General features: G+C 38.4%; 1 protein-coding gene across 1 annotated transcript in view; it reads right to left on the bottom strand.

Moving 5' to 3' along the window:
• LOC107602089 (GRAM domain-containing protein 1B-like) overlaps positions 1-20,462 on the bottom strand; it is a 101,626-nt gene extending 81,164 nt beyond the window's left edge. The window contains exons 1-3 of the mRNA XM_016294497.1: positions 20,059-20,462; positions 11,058-11,147; positions 9,800-9,826 (exon numbers count right to left, since the gene is read on the bottom strand). Of these exons, the coding sequence (XP_016149983.1) occupies positions 9,800-9,826; positions 11,058-11,147; positions 20,059-20,462 (521 nt within the window). The remainder of the gene's footprint in view (positions 1-9,799; positions 9,827-11,057; positions 11,148-20,058) is intronic.
• Between the last annotated feature and the right edge of the window lie 1,386 nt (positions 20,463-21,848).

Here is a 21,848-nt window from a genome sequence, read left to right as displayed (position 1 = left end):
ATTTATTGCCATTGTGTAATATGCAATCTACAAAAAAGTAACTGTAATCTGTTTATGAACACTTTAAAATTGAATTAATCTAATCACAAATACTTAATTGTTCAAATCTAATTACATAATCCAGATTACGTGTAATCAGTTACTACCCAGCACTGGTTACAAGTAACTAGTTTTAATCAAAAGATTCGTATGTAAATGGTGACTTGGTCCCAAACAAGTTAACCTACCGACCTACGGCTACATTTGCAACCATGTTACCTATTCTGTTCTTATTTATTGTTTATTCTAAATAAATAAGTTAATTTAAAATTAGTTTCAAGGTCCTTATTCACGGAATATGTAGGCTGTCATAAGTATTTTTTGACATCAGTATCAATGATCAGGTAGGCTTTTGCATTACAAATACCCAACTACAGCTAGAGGGTAACATTATATATTGCATAATTCTGGTTTAAGTTGTTATTATAGACTATTGGTATATATATATATACATGCGTACGTTGGCGTCACGTGGTTGAGCTCTGAGCGTGAAGCCGCAGTGGCTGTGATAAACCACGTGACGCGGTGATCCGGGTGTCAGCTGTGGAAGAGAAACAGGTACATTTTGAGCCTTTCGTTTATTGTCTGCGCGAGTCGGTTCGGCCTTGTTGTCGGCTTTGGGGAATCGATTTAGGACGCGAAGGAGTTCGTGTTTTGTTTCCGTCTGATTAGGAGGTCGACAATAAAGCCTCCGTCGGTCGGCGTTATCTCCACATTTCTGACATCCAGCCGGGTCTTTGGTTAGTACCTCGCCTGTTGTTCATTTTTTATCATTCGGGGCCTGTAGGCCTCGGTGAAGCCTCGGTGTCGAGTGTACAGGGGAACCGACGGGAGTGCGCCTCACCCCGGGGGGCGTGTGCATTCCAGTTTTGCAGACGCAAAATATTATCGTGTCGAATAATCTAACGAACAATTTACCCAACTATTCTTTAATCTACGCTGAGAAACCATATAGTTGATTAGCAACCGGAAAAGTTTAATTTTGGGGCAGCAGCAGCAGCATCATGATGCCCGATAACCGGCCATGAGGTTATTAGACTCGGCCAGAGCGGAAGCCACCCATAATCTAGCTCTTGTCTATTTTATTTAACGTATCAATAACCTATTAACACTATAAAAAACTGTGCGCATTTTTCATATCGTATCGTTAGATCTGCATGTTTGAGTTTATATCGAGTTGCTTTTCCAAGGCCCATCGCCTGGACTTATCATAATCCTTCACCTCCTAAGATTTTTTTTTTCTATTATTAACCAAGTTTATACAGTTGCTTACTTTTTAGTCGGTAAGTTAATATGGGATTCCCAGTATGCAGATCTGATGTAGAGCACTACAGGTAATGTAGGTTACCTGTTGGATGCTTATTTTACAGATAGATTGAATACTCTTAGGTAATGTTTACGTTCCAATGCATGGAAACGAATGCCTTTTATGTGCTGCTTTTCCTAGACACTTTACTTGTTGCATATATCCTTGTTTTATTTACTGTATGGAATAGTGTGAGTGCTCAAGAAATATAAAATGACTTTCACCCATGGACTGTGTGGTTGTGTTCACGTCTCCAACATGGTCTCAGTTTGACAGCTACATCCTCGCCCTCAGCCCGTTCAAAGGCCGTTGAGTTTTTGTTGTTGTTGTTCAGCTTTGTCCGTCTGTTTTCCCGCGGCTGGTCCCGCGTGCTTCTATCACGCTGGCCGATTCTGTGCGCGATCTAAAGTGCGCAGTTGCTTTCTTCCACCACATTTCCTTATGCGCAGAGCTGCTACGGTGGGCTGTTTGGCATAACCACACATGCAATATTTCGCAACTTGCATCAGGTGGACAGTTTTTGGTGTAATTTTAATCCAAATGTGAAGGGCTACGGTGTTTTTGTGTGCATTTAAAGAAGCTTTAAACTGAGGATATTGAGCCCCGGAAGCGCGTTTATGGTTGACTTGTTGCAGCTTGACTTGTAAACAGTATTTGGTCTTGTTTTTCAAAGCTTTCTAAGTTCCTAGAATTTAATTTCTGTTGGTGTTCTGGTAAACTTGGGCCGTCGCTTTATGGGTAGTGCGTCAGGCAGCAACGTTGTTTACTTCCAGTTTTGGCTACACATGGTGTAGCGTTGTTATTTGCATGCATATTTAATGTTAATTCAGTGGTTTGTCGAGACCGTGTGATGTTTTTACGATTGTTATTTGAATTTTTTGGAGAGTTGTCAGTAACATTTTCCCATCTGCTTCTCTTTTAAAGGTGTTATTCCTTTTGTAAATACTGTTATTTGTATATACTGTAAATGATGACTTCAGTGGGCGGAAGCCGGGCCCGGGGCAACTGGGAGCAGACGCAGGGTCAGACACAGAGCCAGTCACAGCACAAGCAGAGGCCTCAGGTAAGTTCACAAGCATTAGGTTATATTGATTAATTATAGTGATTGGCTAAGTTTTGCCACACCTCCAAAGCCCCCTTTAACCCACCTCAAAAAAACTGGCTACACCACCTAAAACATGGTAATCTTGGGCCAGAAACTGCAACCGGCGTAAGTGAATGTTAAAAAAAATTAGGTACTTGGTTTGACTTTTTCCGTCTACCCAAAAACATTTATGGATGTTACTTGACTGAGTTATGACCGTTGTAACTTTTGATGGGTGTGTCAAAACTGCGTCGATCCTGAATTAAATAGCACTGGATGTTAAAATGTGTTTAAATAAGACAAAATCTTTGCATGTTCTCGAGTTGTTTGCAGTTTTGCTGGCTATGAGAACCAGCACAATTTCGGTGGAAAACGGGCATCAGTGACATCCATCAGTCTGAGACTTTTTCTCTGAGTCACTGCAGTCTATCACTCGTTCTTCTAAATTAAATTAAGGGCTTTAGAAATAAATCATAAATTTATGCTCAAGCAAATGCTAAGCCTGACCTATTTTTCCTCGGTTGTATTCTGGCCTGCTCGGGTGGAGGGACAGACACAGAATTTTATCTAAAAACATCTTTAATGCGCAGATTCATAGACAAGGCTTAAGCCTGGTGCAAGACTGTCTTAACTGAAATTAACTTGCACTGACATATCTTAAAATGTTATTGCCATTGATTTGTATCGTGATGCACGCCAGCAATGTTTTCTCTATGGCACATTTAAAAAAAAATTTTTTTTTAAACTGCTTGAATGTTCTAATTAGTGCTGGGCGGTATGACCGAAAATTTATATCACAGTATTTTTCAAAATTATACCGGTTTCACGGTACATGACGGTATTTTTTTTTAGGGATGCACCGATATGAAAATTTTGGCCGATAACCGATTATTCTTTATTTTTGAAAGCCGATAACCGATATGTTGGCCGATAAATCTATATCCAAATTGTTATATACTTTTTGAGAGCCTGATTACAAAAAAGGTCTCATCATTAAAAGCCACATCCCAAACACTTCAACATAAGCAGCCTAGTTTGAACGGTGTACGTTTTAAAAATATTTTTACTCTCCCATTACCAAATTTAGTCATAAAAAAGTCTTACAAATAAATAAAATAATGCATAAATAATGCAAACAAGTCACTGGACATCATTACACGTGTAAAGAATCAAAATGAATGCGCCATAGATCAATAAAACGGAATAGCCTCTGCACGGACAATAATTAAATGATTTTAATTACTAAACCATATTGTTGATGAAAATAATAAGAGAAAAATACAAGTGGTTGTTGTTATTAATAATGTATCAATGATTTTGAAAAAGTAACAAATTAATACCACTGTTTTAAATAGCAGCCATTGAGCTGCAGCTCAAGCTGAAGCTGAAGAGCTGAATGAACATGGTAAACTGAAGCGTTTTGCTGGCAGCTTATTTAACTCAAGGAAATGCATCCTGAGATTAATATTAATACAACATAAACATAATATTACAACTTATATATGTACAAAATGACGCAGTTATTGCATGCTATAGTCAGAATGTGTGATCCTGTTGTGGATGCGCTCTTCCCATAACAACGCGCTGAAACACGGCAACTAAACCCAAAGAATTCCCAACGTTTTATTATAATAATGTTCTCATTAGAATGTTATATACACGACATTCCCAATCATAGTTATTAATGTTGTGCACTGCTGTTTGGGCTGCGTGTGCTGAGCTAAAGATGATCACTGGTAAACTGAAGCGCTCTTTTAACTTAACCCAACGCATTCTATATGAGATAAATCAGATATACATCAAATAAACACAATATTACAATGTACAATTGCACAAAAGGCTGCAAACGAACAGCGCGCATCTGAAGTGTCTCTGAAGGAAATAATGCATTATTTATCGGCTTTAAGATATCGGCCAAATTTTCTTATCAGGCCGATACCGATAACAGAAAAAATTAGCCGATATGGGCCGATACCGATATGGTGGCCGATATATCGTGCATCCCTAGCAAAAACCATTTCATATGTTTTTCATTATCTTCTGTGCTGCTGCATTTAATACTGTAAAGTCTGATATATATTTATATGACCAAAAAGTAAGATGAAATTCTGACACCTTGAAATGTAAATCAGTGAGATCTTTGTAACAATATAGTAGACTTCTTACAAAAAAATGTGTATAAATATGAGTTGTCACTCTGTATCTTTATTTAGCAATTATGTTATTGCGCCCAGGTGTTTCTCGTCATCCCCTCGTCATGTCATGTGTATTTAAATTGTTTCCTGTTCTGGGTTTGTGGTACGGTATTGAATGTCGTCTTTCCCTCGCTACGTGTGATTTCCTGGTTCCTTGGATATTATTAAAGTCTGTTTGTTAAGTTTACTCCAGGTCTCCTCGTTCCTCGCTCAGTGCTCCTCACAGTAGCGAAACGTGACAGTATCTCCCAATAGTATGCCTCAGTAAGATGATATTTACATGTTTAGTTTATGACCAAATATCTGTCGTTTTAAAACATATCATGCAATAATGATGATTAAGGGATGAACAAATAAAGTTCCTCAAAAGCCTGATGATCATATTTTACACTCATATTTTAATCAATACATTTATTTCATATACTATAGCTCAAATCTATTTACATATTTACTGACATATCATCTAGGGTTACTGATATAAAAAATTATAATTCAACTTTATTTGGAGTACTGCTTGTGCACAAAGCACATTTCTTAATATTAAGCCTAAAGATGTGTTTTAATGTCACTATTAATAAGGATTGCATGATCATTGTCTTTAAGTGCAAGATATTTAAAGTGTACCTGAAGCATACTTGCAATAGTTCCACTTTAGAACAATGAAATATACTTCAGTATCTCTTTAGTTGGACTTCATAACTACTTCAGCACAATTAAAGTGCATTAAGTACAAGATTAGTTGTTCCAATTAAGCAGACTTTAAGTATACCAGTTTAGTATACTAAAAGTACAAGCAGGGTATTTTTATTAAGTACATAAATATGTAAATGTATTTGTAGTATATTTAGCATGAAATAAATGTATTTCAAATACTTATTTATTTTTCACTATGGATTTTACAATTATACTAAAAGGCTTTTAACGTCACTTTCACTTTTCACTTTCACTTTCACTTAACTTAACTGATCATGTTGATAATGTAAAGGCAACAGAAATTTGTGTACTGCAGCCTTTATAGAAGGGGTGTCCAAACTCGGTCCGGGAGGGCCGGTGTCCTGCAGAGTTTAGCTCCAACTTGCCTCAACACACCTGCCGGGAAGTTTCTAGTATGCCTAGTAAGCGCTTGATTAGCTGCTTCAGGTGTGTTTAATTGGGGTTGGAGCTAAACTCTACGGGACACCGGCCCTCCAGGACCGAGCTTGGGCACCCCTGCTTTATAGGGTTCAAAGCGGTAGAGGATGAGGTTCATAAATCTCCCACAGTCCTCAGCTCTGAGCTGCTGTAGGTCATTACTGGGGCTGTGAGTAATAGGCAGAGGTGAGCAATCGTCACCAAAGAGGGAGTCCGTCTTTAGCTCTAACAAATGACCTAATTGAGAACCACAACTTCTTGTCTGCTGAGCGGCAGGTGGGCTTGGCTTCGAAGCAGCCTGCGGATGTGACTCAGGAGAGGCCGGCGGGCATGACTTCGGAGCGGCTGGCGGACTTGAACATGGAGCGGCCGGCGGACTTGAGGGCGGGCTGGTTCTGGATCGGAGCCGGACGCTCTCCAGACACCGGAGGATCCCTTCCCTCCAGCTTAGTCCAGTGGTGTCTGGGAGGTCCACGGGGTGATGCTAGTTGGCCCCGATCCAGAACAGCAAGTTTAGTGTGGCGTCATCTAACGTCGTCATTACGGCTAGCCCGCAGAATTCCCGGAGGTGAGCAATCGTCACCAAAGAGAGAGTCCGTCTTTAGCTCTAACAAATGACCTAATTGAGAACCACAACTTCTTGTCTGCTGAGCGGCAGGTGGGCTTGGCTTCAAAGCAGCCTGCGGATGTGACTCAGGAGCGGCCGGCGGGCATGACTTCGGAGCGGCTGGCGGACTTGAACATGGAGCGGCCGGCGGACTTGAGGGCGGGCTGGTTCTGGATCGGAGCCGGACGCTCTCCAGACACCGGAGGATCCCTTCCCTCCAGCTTAGTCCAGTGGTGTCTGGGAGGGCCACGGAAAGTCTTTATTTATCCAAGGAACAAGGAACACACACGTAGAAGGGGATAACCGAACAATACCGGACGCTTGACATGGAAAAACACAGGGCTTAAGAAACAAGGAACTAACTGGGAAACAGCTGAAATCAATGAACATAATAAACATGAGGGAGAAACTAGGTCATGGGGAGAAAAACACAAGACACGGGAACACAGGACTGACACCAGCAGAGCTGAGTGAAGAAATTTTCTGCAGAGGTTGCTCTCCTCACATGTAGTTGGTTAGCCATCATATCTATGACACAAATCATTTCAAATGTATGCTTAAATAAACACACAATCTCTCCTTGATATCTTCATGGATCTTCATGGACTCATAGATGCCTTCATTTTTAAGAGTGTATGATGATCATGCAATATAATCTACAGACCATAATCAAATGAAAAGTGAGTCTGATTCCATCTAACATTCACTCACCTACTCGTAGAGCAAAGCAGGTTGATAAAACAACAAAGAACCTCCACCTTTTCATTGAAGGAACCATTGAAAAGAAGCACTGAAGAAGGTGTACACTTAATTTCTCTCACCTTATCTCTCTCTCAGTTTAGGATTCCCTTTCTCGTTTCTCATAAATTGAGTTTCTCTAAGTATAGTGCTGGGTTCAGCTGTGCTGTAGATAGTAAGGAGAAGAGAGGGTGAGGATGACAGGGTTATGTAAATGGCAGAACCGCTGTGGCTGTGAGTAATATGAGGCTAATTCTGGCTACGGCTGAGAGATGGAGGGATTTGCACTCCTCCGCTGCTCTGCCTCTTCAGCTACACAAGGAATCGGAGAGCCTGCGGCTGATGTCCTCATCCGGAGTCACACACTTCACCTGGACTGACCCTCCATATGCACAACACTCATATGCTTCCTTTCATACAGAGATCACTGGACACATTCCAGCACTTCATATTCCAGAGACAGAACAAAGTCTCTATATAATATGCGAGCGAATAAATGAAAACATTCAAGAAATGCTGAGGTCATATTGAAGATATAAAGAATGTTGGTAACCAAACAGTTGATGGTAGCCATTGACTTCCATAGTAGTTTTTTTCCATACTACTTTCTACCGTCAACTGTTTGGTTACCAACATTTTTCAAAATATCTTATTTTGTGTTCAGCAGAAGAAAGAAACTCACACAGGTTTGGAACGACATGAGGGTGAATACATAATGACAGAATTGTCATTTTTGGGTGAACTGTCCCTTTAAAATGACATTATTTCAACGTTAAAGAGCACTCATTTGCAGTCTGGGTGTGAAACACCAATTAATTTCATTACTTTCTAGTTGAAACAATTGTGATATCACAGATACACTATTATATGTACAAAAATAAGCCAAAAATGAGGAGGTCAGCAGCATGTAAATAACAATGTGAGACTCTAGAGAGCTGTCCTTTGCAGAGAGCCAAAGGCTCAGTTAAATATTGTATTGACATGAGACAATGAGTTAAACCCACACTTTTACACAGCGCCTATTGTGGCGGGTTTTACAGGCTTTTATAAATCCACAGGCGGCCAATGACATGAAACAAAAGAGATGGGCTGTGCCTCTTGTCACTGGTTAAACTGATATGTGGTGGTGGTCAGACAACAGTCTTGACCACTCAGAACAGAGCAAAACATCAGGACAAAAGGCCAGCCTCTGTTCAGCATCAGAACAGAAGATTTGACCTCCAAATCAAAGGATGGATCGGTCACAACAACAAACCAATGCAACATTTCTTGTGTTGTTCTTTTCAAGAGCGTGTCAACCAAAAATAGAAGTCCACAAAGAGCATCTAATGCATTTAACACAGTGATTACTACTCAATGCATCACAGTCTCATTGGCAATGTGAAAGGGAAGTTTCAAAAACTTCAGTTTAAAGGGATGATTCACCCACAAATGAAAATTATGTCATCATTTACTCACCCTCAAGTTATTCCAAACCCTTCTGAGGTTTTTTCCCTGTTGAGCACAAAAAAAGTTGATGGTAGCCATTGAGCCATTCCATAGTATGGGGGGAAAATACTATGGGAGTCAATAGCTACCAGTAACCAAACAGTTGATGGCATCCATTGAATTTCATAGTATGGCAACTGGTTGGTTACCAACATTCTTCAAAATATATTCTTTTATGTTGAACAGAAGAAAGAAACTCATATAGGTTTGTAGTAAGTGGAGGGTGAGCAAATGACAGAATTTTAATATTTGCATGGACTATCACTTTAAGTCCTACTCTATGCCTTAAGCATGTTCTAGGGAAGTCGTGGCTTAATGGTTAGAGAGTCGGACTCGTAACCCAAAGTGAATGTACAGCGCTCTTTCCCCGGGCAGCAAAAAATGGCTGCCCACTGCTCCGGGTGTGTGTTCACGGTGTGTGTGTGTTCACTGCTGTGTGTGTGCACTTTGGATGGGATAAATGCAGAGTACTAATTCCTAGTATGGGGCACCATACTTGGCCACATGTCACTTCACTTCACTTCACTTTAAACCTTTGAAAGTTTTGTGAAGTACATCTTAAAGCACCTTTATATTCAGCTGTAGAGAGATCATCAGAATCACGCAGCACTTCTCTACAGGAGCTGATGTAGAAACACTCCAGTGAAAAAACTTTGTTCAGAAACAGATGTAAGTGCAATTATCACGAATGAAACATTTGTAGAGAGTGTTTTACAGAGAGGATTTGAACATTTCCATGCACAGAACACGAACAAATGCAACCGTACTGACAAAACTGCTTAAAAGCATCAGTTCCTCGGACTCAAAACAAGATCTAATCTGTGTTTGGCCTTCACTTACCTTCTGCTCCTGGACAATTACAGACGCTTATCTCTAATCCCACAACTACAGCTCAGATGTTTGGCCTTTACTATGTCTTGTTTGGAGGTCAGATACAGAAATGAAGAGAAAGCGAAACGGCTGAAGCCCCAGCTCTGTTTGTTCCCAGGCATTGTGATCAGAGCTGTTTGTCCAATAAAAAGGCAAGCAATGGCATTCCGTAGCTTGCAACTGTATTCAGGGCTCAACTTCACAAAAGTACAGCGGGGCTCTGAGATATATCGCAAACAAAACAACCTTTGCACTGAGGTTTGCAGAGATATGTGAATCAAGATTACTATATTTACCACACACACACACACACACACACACACACACACACACACACTTACCTACACTTGTCTGCTCCGCTGTCAGCCCTGTGAGAAAATCAACAGTGTTTTTATCAGTTTGAGGTGCATGGTAAAGCTGGAATATATTACACAACTTCTGACCAGAATTTTGTCCCAAACTTTAGTTCACTAGCTGCTTAAAGATGGTCCGCAGTCTGAGTTAAAATATTTAGCAAAAAAAATCACTTAGTGTATGATGCACACAGACAGATTTTTTAGCTTCAGACTGTGATTCCATCCAGTTAAAGGATATCAGACATGTTTGATATTTTAAGCAGATTTTACAACACATTTTTTTTTTTCATTTGTCACGAGTCTCTGCATTTGAAATTACCTGAAAACATGGTTAGTCACGGTCACCAAAAGTGTCGTTTAGTGTATGATGCCCTGTTTTTCTCTGTAGCCATTTACAAAGTCAACAAGTGTATGATGCCTAGTGTCTAAAAATGTATTCAGATTTGAGTGTATTCCAGCCTTCAGTGTGTTTGATCTTGACAAAGCATGAGCTAGCAATGAACAATAATGAATCAATCATTTCTTAATATTAATGTGAAATGTGATGCAATTACCATAAAGTATGCAAAACATATTTAAAAACAAATGTATTTACAAATTGAACTTTAAATATATCTGTTTAGGCTTGGTGTTTAAAATAAATGATGTTTATAACGAATGTCACTGTTTGTTTTATACTTATATGTTTAATTCCTGCTCTGTCCTGAATATTGCAAAAAAAAAAATATATTTCAATGTAATAATAAACACCAATGCGACTTATCTGTATTGTTTCTCTCTCAAAACTGCAAGTTTGATTCTGTGCAACAGAATGTGTCTTTGTGAATGTGAATTTACGTGTCTGCTAAATGTATAAATGTACATGTAAGGAACATTTTGAAACATTTTGAGATCATGACAGACAAATCTACAAACTGCTCTCTATCAAATGATATTAAAAGTTTAAAGTCCTCTCCTGAAAGGCATTTCAGAGCAGATATTTTGAATCACCAGGAGGTTTTTCCACTCAGCCAGTCACCGTAAACGTTAAACTTTTACAATTACCAGATCAAGCTTGGCTGTTTAATCCATTTCTATGCCTTTCATGCTTGTTAAAGTCACTGAGTTGAACATTATCTAAGGCTTCCTCTTTGCACCCTGAGCTCTGGGAGTCTGAACATCTCTGCACATCAATTCATTTCTAAAAAAGTATTGATGTTTCTGATAAGTACAGTGCATGCAGACACTCACACAGTGTACTCACCTGTCCTCACGGATGAAGGGAGTCAGGAAGCGGCTGGAATCGTCGTCATGGCTGCTCTGCTGGCTGCTCTGTTGACTACTCTGCTGACTGCTGGAAAACAGTCATAATGATAAATGATAAATGTCAATCAACGTGTCGTGACAACATTAAACACGTGTCTGTCTAACTACTAAATACACTACTGTTTGATGTAGGTTTTTGAAAGAAGTCTCATATGCTCACCAAGGCAGCATTTATAATAATATAGTTACATATTATGTTTTCTGTTTCATTATATTTTAAAATGTAATTTATTCCTGTGATCAAAGCTGAATTTCCAGCATCATTACTCCAGTCTTCAGTGTCACATGATCTTCAGAAATCATTTTAATATGCTGATTTGCTGCTCAAGAAACATTTCTGATTATTGCACAACTCTGTACAGTTCATGTACAGTACATCAAGTACAGTTTTTTCACAAAATAAGAATGAAGATTTTTCAAATATACAGTATATATCCAAAAAAAATATTTTGTAACATTGTCTTTACTGTCACTTTTGATCAGTTTACCTTGTCCTTGCTGAATAAAAGTATTAATTAATTAAAAAAACATATATATATATATCCTACTGACCCCAAACTTTAGAATGGTAGTGTAGCAAAGGTTTCATGCCTAGAGTCTAAAATACAAACCATTATATTTTGTAACGTGTGATAAAATGGCTAACATTTTTTATAAGTAGCGGTCAGTTGCATGTGGTATTTTCTGTTTGATAAAAGTGTCCCTATGATTTCTCCACAAGAGGGTGCAGTCATACAGACACCGTTAACAGCATTCAATCCCAGGAATAATCGCTGAAAAACACTAGCAGTGCTTTACATGCTTTATAAGGGTTTCTGAAACCAACGCTGAACAAAGGGTTTTTGAATTCTTTTCAAATTCATGCTATTTAGATTAAAAATCTCCAGTGAATTTTTATAATATTCATTCAATTCTCATCCTCGTTACCAGTTCTTTGGTCACTATTAGATTAGTATTGTTCCCGCTCCTTAAATAACAAGATTTCCCATTCACACTAAAACCAGTATCACTTCACATTTCAAAGTTTTTTTTCAGTCAGTGTTTCAGCCATGGATTTCAGTTTTTTATTTATTTATTTTTTCTCTCTTGGTCCCAAAATGTCAGTGCATCCTTAATTTAAACTTCATCAATAAATGTACAACATGTGGACATTGTGATGCAATTTGAAGCAGTAAAAAGCAACCGATTGTCTATTCTAGTATGAAGTACAAAAAAAATCCCATTGGGCATGCTGGATCTCCTCGTTCCATCAGCTGCAGGGATTTATGGGAGACACGCTCAGGTGCGTGCAGGTATTTGCTTGTGGTGACTACAGGCTACACACCGACAGGAAACTCCTATCTGCAATTCAAACTACGCAGGCAAATTTCTCATTTATGGTGAGTTGGTCTGACAGCATTTGACCCGTGTGGGCGAATTTTGTTTGTTTAAGACACTGGAGATTTAGCCTCTGTCTGAATGCGAGTTTATGCACACATGCCCGAGGGTCTGGACTTTTCTCAGAAAGGGTCCTTACGTATAACTTGCCTGCTAACTAGAGTGGATTGAGGCTCGGTGTGGCCTAGAACACTTGAATCATTCATCACTGTTGCCTGTCTGACGCTTTGTGTGTGTTTTAACTGCTGCTGAAACAAACCCCCAGTGCTTTCAGGCCAACGGCACAGGCTGACGTCAGACTAGGAACCCGCTGGTCTACCGCGTGTTTATTCAAATGGCATTTTTTTAGAATGTTTGACAGATTCATGGTAACTATTTCGATTTGTTTTTATGTTTAACTTTAATATCAACTTAAAAACGTAACTACAACATGATTCAGTTAACATTCTCTTCATTAAAAACTTGCAAAACCATCTACTCAAAGAAAGTTTTTTTTTTCTATGTAAACATGTGCTTGATGGATGTTTTGACCGTTTTGCTTGTGTGTGTCTTTTGCAGCGTCTTGCACATGAAATGGCTTTCTAAAAATGTGGCACTCCAGCTAAAAGAAATTCAACTCGCATCTTATAACCTTGAGTGTTTTCCACCATTCTATGTCTCATGTTTTTCAATACAAACACATTTTTATGAATATCCCCTTATAGGACTAGCAATATTTTCAACGTTAATACGGTTGGATCATTTTTTTTTCTCTCTTAACTGTTATCATTGACATGTTGTCAAGATATCTAATACTTTTATTCAAAACATTTGGATAACTGATAAAATTAGGAAAGTCACCCAGCCCTACAACTAATATAGAATTATTAATATAGAATTAAAAATAATCTAAAAGAAAGCACAAACACAAACATAATTCTACAATTCGATAATTTGCAATTTGAGCGGTTTCTTTTTTTTTGAGTGTTTTGTGAGCCTGAGGAAAGTCGACTGACCGAACTGTTACTAAGCTAAAAACTTTTGTAAGGCGTGCTGGACTTCTACATTTTTTGGAGTTTATATTAGGCCTGACACACATACAGTGCGATTGATTCAGGTGTGTGAGACACTATATCTTTTATACATGCACTATCAACTGCTCTGCTGTAAGACTCTAACACACACCTCGCTCTTCGGTGCGCTTCAGTTGTCATTCATTCTGTTTTTAAATCAATGTGTCACTATTACACTGCCATCTTGTCATTCTCCTAGCCAAAAATAAACAATGAAAACTGTCAGTTCCGGCTAGAATGGAATGACGAGTGTTGTTATGCCACAAGCATGCACCTGTAATACAATCATACAGTGAAGAGGCATGAAAAGCTCTTGAATCAAGTGCTCAGCACTAAAATGCAGGTGTAAACAGGGTCCAAATTTTGGCAGTCACAATGAGCACACTGCAATTGGCCTTCATAGTGTAAATGTCCTGAGTGAGATCAAATGACCGCCTACTCACCCGTCAAACAATCACTGAGCAAAAACAAGAGTATTAAGCTTTGCTGGTTACGTGCTTTAATAGAAAATGCAGACATTTTGGAATAGAGCATCTGTCCCTAACCCTCACCCAGTAATGATGACGAGTGAATGATACCACAACCAAAATAACCAAGAGATAGCAGAACAATGAGTGGAAGCCATCTGCTTTTAGCTACATTAGCATCTCTCCATCACAGCTTCCTCTATTTCAGCACTGCTGAATCAGTGTGGTCACAGGGAACCTGGAACGCCAACGGGAAAACAGGTTCATGCCCGCTCTCTCCTTAATCACAAATTGAGTCCGCAATCACCTAAAAATGAGCACAAGCTCGCCCAATCGTATGATGAGCCGCAAGGTTTTGGATAAATCAAAGATGTTTTAATTCACTATAAATATAAATGAGTTGAAATATAAGTATGACATATGATATTAATAAATATTTTGAAGTATCAATTTATATTTATTTACTAAGTCGCTCATTTGGGGACATTTTTCATTAATACTTTTAATGCAGGAAGGATGCATTAAATTGATCAAAAGTGACAATAATAGACATTTATAATGTTAAAACAATGGCGATTTCAAATTCAATATTTTCTTTTGACCTTTCTATTCATTTTCATCTAAGAAATCCTGATGAAAATCATCAAAGAATCCTGAAAAAAAGTATCATGGTTTCCATGAAAACAGAAAGCAGAAAATCAGCATATTAGAATGATTTCTGAAGAATCATGCGACACTGACGACTCAACTTTGCATCACAGGAATAAATTACATTTTAAAACATATTCAAATAGAAAACAGTTATTTAAATTGTAATAATATTTCACAGTTTTACTGTAGTTTTACTGTAGTTAAAACATAAACAAATCTTACCGACCCCAAACTTTGAATGGTAGTGTATAAATTAATACATTTTATAATAAATATAAATTCACAGTCCATCATGCAGCTCTTCCAATCAGATGCTCACTAAACAAGTAAAGCACTCAGTTTAAGGCTTTCCCACAGACTTTAACCTTGCATTATGAGAACAGTTTTACACCTACTCCCCTCCTGCAGTGAAAAAAACAACTCTTATATCTGAAATATTAACAACATCCACAGACTCTCTCAGCTGGAAGGGTCACACTTATAAGTTCCCCATGTCTTAAAATAGCACCTCTTATCAGAACAAGGCAGACTGTGAAAGGTCTGGATGCATCTCAGCAGCACGAGAAAACCTACGAGATGAGACACTGCACACACAAGCCCAGATAAGAGACCTCACTGATCCCAGATTCAGATATTATAGAATAGCACACAAAGATGAGATATGAGCAGGAATACTTTAACTACTGTGCTTATATTGGCTGTAAACTAACCCGAGCTTAAATTCTGAATTGTTCCAAAAGTTATGCTTGTCTTATTTCTTATAGACACTTCAAAAACACTGAATTCAGCTTTTGTATCCCCACCTTTCTGCTGGATTGATAATGAATGTGGTCTTATTTGGCAGCTTCTGAGTTTCTTGCTGATACTTCAAAGAGGCAAAGTATCAGTATAGCAAACTGTTTAACCATTAATCTGCCTTCTATGTTCAACATTAAGCTACATAAACTCACCACATACTCGTGTTTTGACACATCTTGACACATTACACTTTTGATTTAGACAGGTGGACTGCTTGGGAATTGCTCAGTTGCTTGAGAGGATTCGCAGATGGTTTAAGAATGCGTGCTATAAAATCTGTCGCACAAAGCAGCGCTGCACTTATAAATGCTACATTATCAGGCATTCCAGGTAAGATGAAATGAAAATGCCATAGAAACTTTTCTCAAGGCAGTCGGTTCCCTTCAGAGATACACGGATATAAAAACACCCTCGCCGCATTTTAACCTTGAAACGTGCATTAATTAATCCATTCTGCAATTCTTGTCTGTCCATCCACAAATTTAAGACCTCTTGAAATGATAATTAAGACTTTTCTTATACCATTTAAGGTATTTAAGACTTTATGGCCTTATATTTCATGCAACTAAATTTAACACTTTTTTTTTTTGCACCCACGTGGACCCTATATTTAAAGGGGTAATATGATGCGATTTCAATTTTTCCTTTCTCTTTGGAGTGTTACAAGCTCTTGGTGCATAAAGAAGATCTGTAAAGTTGCAAAGACTAAAGTCTCAAATCCAAAGAGATATTCTTTATAAAATTTAAGAGTCAACCACGCCTACCTAAAACAGCTCGTTCGAACACGCCCCCACATGTCTACCTCACGATGTGGGAAGATTTGCATAACGCCGCCCAAATGTTCACGCAAAGAAAGAAGGCGTAACTTTTATTCTCGCTGTAGTATTGTTGGTGCCGCCACCGCCATGTTGTGAAGGCGAAACTACTTTGTTTGGACTTCCAAAAGAGGACGATATCCACTTCATCATGCCTAGAGCTGATTTGTGCTGGTTGCTGAGGAAATACATCAATTTTGCGCTGTGGATCGCTTTCACCGTGGACGAAGCGGAGTCCAGCCTGGGGTCGTCACATCCCGCCTGCCGCCGCTCACTCTAGCCCGCCGTGTGCATAACATTTGGCATAACATTCATGATGATAGTACAAATGGTGCAAGGTGAGAGCATTCTGGGTGGTTGAGATTATTATTGTGGATGATATGTGCATCACTAAAAGTGATGCCTGTTTAGGCTCACACACACACACACACACACGCACACGCACACGCACACGCACACGCACACGCACACACACACACACACACAAAAAAAGACATTGATCACAATTAACAAAATATTATAAAAAAATAAACATGAAATTGAAATAAGAATAATGGGTTGATGTTGATGCAGTTTTCTTCTAGCTTCACAGTCTAAAGGTCAGTGAGCACAATGCTGAGTCTCGTGTTTCCAGTGTTCAACCATATTAACATGATCTGATCTTATCATCTGGTTAAAATGAAACCTTGAAGGTTTGTCTGGTGGTCTTGACTTGAACTTTGCACATATCTGCTATAATTAACAAACACAAAACAACAACACATGTACGTAACCCAATAACAGCAAAATAAAACAAAATAAATAAGTTGAGATAATATAAGATAAGATAGGATAAGATAAGAAATGGCCTAACAAATTAGCATCAGCTGTAGATGTGGTGACAGTAAAATATAAAACTAACTAAACAGGGGGGGGGGGGTTCTTAAATAAACTGCTGAAATTGTCATACTGATTCAAAATTACGAAGACTAAAAGAAAAGTTGCGTAGTAACTGAAGGTATTGTACACTAATCTATATACTGTATGAAGAGTTGCACATCTGTCACTTTGTGACTGCACATCAGTTGAATTCTACATTTAATGCACTAAGTTTCACTGCACCTACACTGACTGTACACATGATGCATCAAAAAGAAATTGCTCCCATTATAATCAACGAAGCAGTCTGGACTGAAATCACCCAAACGTAACGGCAGTGCTATTACACCTTCTCTACACCACACTTTCTCTGACTTCCTTAGCTCACATTTTCTCCTATACTTCATGAAAATGTGGTCTGAAATCGTTTGAGCTTTAAAGGGACATCTCTTTCACACAGACACCACAGACTTTGTAATTCAATGTATTTTCCTCTCATTGTTTTAAATGAGCCACAAAATTAAACTTGTGCCGCTAAATTACATTACGGGCTCTCCTGTAAAGAAACATTTATTACTTTCCGTTTAGCAGTCCTGTTTTTTTTAAAGCAACCTACAGCACAGCGTGCCGGAGACCCCGGATATAAGTGCATTACTCAAGGACTCGCTTTCTGCTTAGAACTGAATCTACAATACAGGATGTAGCTGTAGCTCACAGCTTGCATATGAAACATGATATGAAATGATGCAAATCATCAGAGGTAAACAAATATTGTTTTTAATATCCCAGCCGAATCAGTTTTTGTGGCTTCTCAACTTCCTAGTGCAAATTACTGTAAAAGCATCAAGAGAGGCAGAGACTCAGCTACTGTAACTCTACTGTCTCTCTTTCCCAGCTGGAGCATTTGGGCAGGTCTTGCGGGTTATTTGGTTTATTATCTAATTTTTTATTAAGTAGCCAATGTAATAAGAGAGATAATCTACTGTGGGCTGCTCATTATCATTAATACACCACAAAGTGACCTAGAACCACCACTGGCCAAAACTATTGCATTTAGCAAGTTAAACTTTCAATTCAACAGTCAGTGTGCTCTCTGCAACAACTTGGCAAGATAATTTGTTAATAAACCAAAAATAAAATTGCTAAATAAAGTTGCATGCTACAGACAGATGATTTCAAATAAACACTTAAAAAACATAAATAAAATCTTAAATAATAAAAATAAAAATAAACAAGCTAAACAACCAAACCAACAAACAAATAAATAAATAAATAAATAATACAAAAAGTAAAATCATTTTTAATACCTTTAATACTGGCTTCCCAGACAAGGAAAGGAGTTCTGGTTCCATCTTGTATGTTTTGTTTTGGGTGAACATAAGCTCAAGATAAGTTCACAATTAATTCTACAACATAAATACATCAGTAATATTCCCCTGTGATTTTTTAAAAAGTTTTTACTTGAAAAAAACGATGCCTAACAAGTGGCTAAATGTGACTACAGAGCTTGTCTGGGACATTAAACATCATCATGCAAACATTTCATCTACTGTCATCAACTCACTAGTCTACTTTTACAGCCTCATTGTATATATATATATATATATATATATATATATATATATATATATATATATATATATATATATATATATATATATATATATATATATATATATATATATATATATATATATATATATATATATATATATATATATATATATATATATATATATATATATATATATATATATATATATATATATATATATATATATATATATATATATATATATATATATATATATATATATATATATATATATATATATATATATATATATATATATATATATATATATATATATATATATATATATATATATATATATGTGTGTGTGTGTGTGTGTGTGTGTGACCCTGGACCACAAAACCAGTCATAAGGCTCAATTTTTCGAAATTGAGATTTATACATCATATGAAAGCTGAGTAAATACAGTAAGTTTTCCACTGATGTATGGTTTGTTATGATAGGACTATATTTGGCTGAGATACAACTATTTGAAAATCAGGAATCTGAAAAAAAATCTAAATATTGAGCAAATCGCCTTTAAAGTTGTCCAACTATTCTAAGGGGGAGTTCACACAGAATGCATACTATATTTCTATTCCACTGCACTACTTGTCCATTGTTTTTTAACATAAATATGTGGCAGACCAATGTGGCAGACCATTGGGTTATCTTTTGCAGAGTCTCATGCAGGACACAACGTTCTATAGAGATGGCGTTCAAGTTAAAATAAGATAACTTAAAAAAAAAAAAAAAAACGTCTCAAGGCCTTGCGGTTTTCCCCATTCTACTGCCCACGTTGTGTTTTTCAAAGCAAAGTCACATTTTGTGTGAATACCCCCAAACTGAAACTTTTAATAAAAATGTTTTACATAAAGCCTGAAGGAGTTGACGGGAGCTTAATTTTGGTGGCACTGAAGTCATGTGACTGTGATGTTGTTCGTTTAAAGCCTACGTTTGGCTTTTTACTTCTGCCGATTATATTGCTTCAAAATTCATAAGATTTGTTAAGATAATCACGATGAACAAAACGTGTAAGAATCATAAACTTTTGTTGATCAAAGAGCTTATTTCTGTAATTATCCAAAAGCCAATGGAAAACTCTGATTGGGTTTTTGTAGAGGGAACCAGTGTGAAGTAAACATCCGGAGTGGCCTACAAAAATACGTCATTACCGCACTCTATTACAGCTAAGCCAACTCCTACAGGATAAACTACAAAAAGCTAGCTGGTGTCTTCCAAACACTTAATGTCAGGCATTTTTGGGCAAGCTATCCCAAAATAAGAGTACTTGCTGCTAGAAATCACCAACTGTGACGTGACTGAACCGCATGTCTGAAACACCAACCTGCTCTCACTGCCTTGCTTCTTCCTCTCTCGCACCTTCAGCCACTTGCGAAGCAGGAATCGTTTGCGCCGGGGCGAAGCGCTCGGGGTGGAGCTGTTTGACCAGGCTGCGTCTTCGTCGCTGGATGGCGTGATTTCGATGGAGGGCAGCTGAAGGTACTCTTTGGAAGCCGAGCGGGATCCGGGGTGCCGCAGCAGCCCGTTCTCAAGCCGCTCCCGCTCGCTGGGCAGCTTTTTCATTCGTCTCATCTTAAACCGTCGGCGCCGCAGGGTGGGGGTGGATGAGCTGGACCAGACGAGGCTGTCGTGACCGCCTCCACTCCCACCGCCCTCCTCCTCTCCATGGCTGGACTCGTCCTCGGGGACGTGCACCTGGAGGGACGGCGGGCGAAGGGTGTCCGTCATGCTCCGAGCTCACCACCCCTGCCGCTGTGATCACCAGTAAGATGCTAAACGGAGATGCTACGGTTACTTCCCAGCTACCAGGGAAGGTGAGAGGCTAACCGGGGAGCTGTCCGGGCTAAAGATTCAAGAGGATACTGAGGTGTTAAGTTGATCCTAAGTCCTCCAAGACTTGTCTGAATGCCGGGGCACTTCGATCAAAAGTCGATAATCCAGTCCTGCACTGAATAGCTGTTTGAGTCCTTTCTTGACGATCGATTGAACTCTTTCTACTTGTTTTCGTGGCACAATTATCCAACAAAGGGCACCTGATGGTGTTTGGGTGGATGCACTGGTGGAGGTGAGTGAAAATGATGGGAGCGTGTGTGGCCTACAGCAGTATTAGATGACAAACGAGAGCTCTTTTCTCCTCCCAGCAGATGAAACATGCATAAGGGGCAGCTATCGGTGTAACAGTACTCCAGGACTCCCCGAAGGTCCGAGACGGTCTCACACACACGAACACGAGCATAAACACTCAGACTATAGAAATGACCTGTGTGTTTTTTGTTAAAGATGCCAGGAGATCTCTCCTGAGTACAGTCCGGTTATCCAACAACAATTTTGAAGATGAATGGTAATGTCTGGAGCCGGAATTGTGGGTTGGTCACGTTCCTCAGGTTGCTGTTCCCACAATGCTCTGCATCTCAGTCTTCCGGCACATACAGCTGCCCTCAGCCTACAGATTAGAGTAAGGTGATAGGATGCCAGGTAACTAGGACACTGGGGACTGAAGTTGTAAAGTTGTATAACAAAGGTATTGTTAAAAATGCATGCGAAGCCACAAACAGTCACAAGGACACATTTATACACAAGCCCCAGCAAGATGCACCACCAAACACACAGATGAATCAGCAACACAAAAGAATTAAGCACAGTAATTGTGAGAGTGCACACACATACATCGAGTACTCATCTGAATGCACACTGAAACCACACACTGAACTGGGATCTCTGAATGAACCACTGAATGAACTGAAAAATTAAAACAAAACAAAAAATCCAGATTTAATTTATTTTTTCTATGAGTTTCAGTATTGTCTTAATATTGTTTGTTTTTTTGTCTGTTATGCATGCTACAGAATTGTTCACAAACAAACAAACAAAAAATATATACAAATAAATAAATAAATAAATGTTTTGGCAAACCCATATGACATGTTCATGCTACTTTTTTATATAGTGAAAATAAATGAATGGGGAGTTGAACAAAAGCATCATAAAAAGTCCATATGACTATATCCTTTAAAGCAGTAAACTTATTTTGATGTGTTTACTAACATAACTAAAGCGCATGTAAAGTACTTAATTATAAGTTAATATTTTTAAATGGACTAAATTGCAACTTCA

Source organism: Sinocyclocheilus grahami, unplaced genomic scaffold, assembly GCF_001515645.1.
Source record: "Sinocyclocheilus grahami isolate Dianchi unplaced genomic scaffold, SAMN03320097.WGS_v1.1 scaffold319.1, whole genome shotgun sequence".
NCBI classification, from domain to species: domain Eukaryota; kingdom Metazoa; phylum Chordata; class Actinopteri; order Cypriniformes; family Cyprinidae; genus Sinocyclocheilus; species Sinocyclocheilus grahami.
The sequence above is the reverse complement of the archived record's forward strand: the minus strand, read 5'-3'. Positions and strand labels throughout refer to the sequence as shown.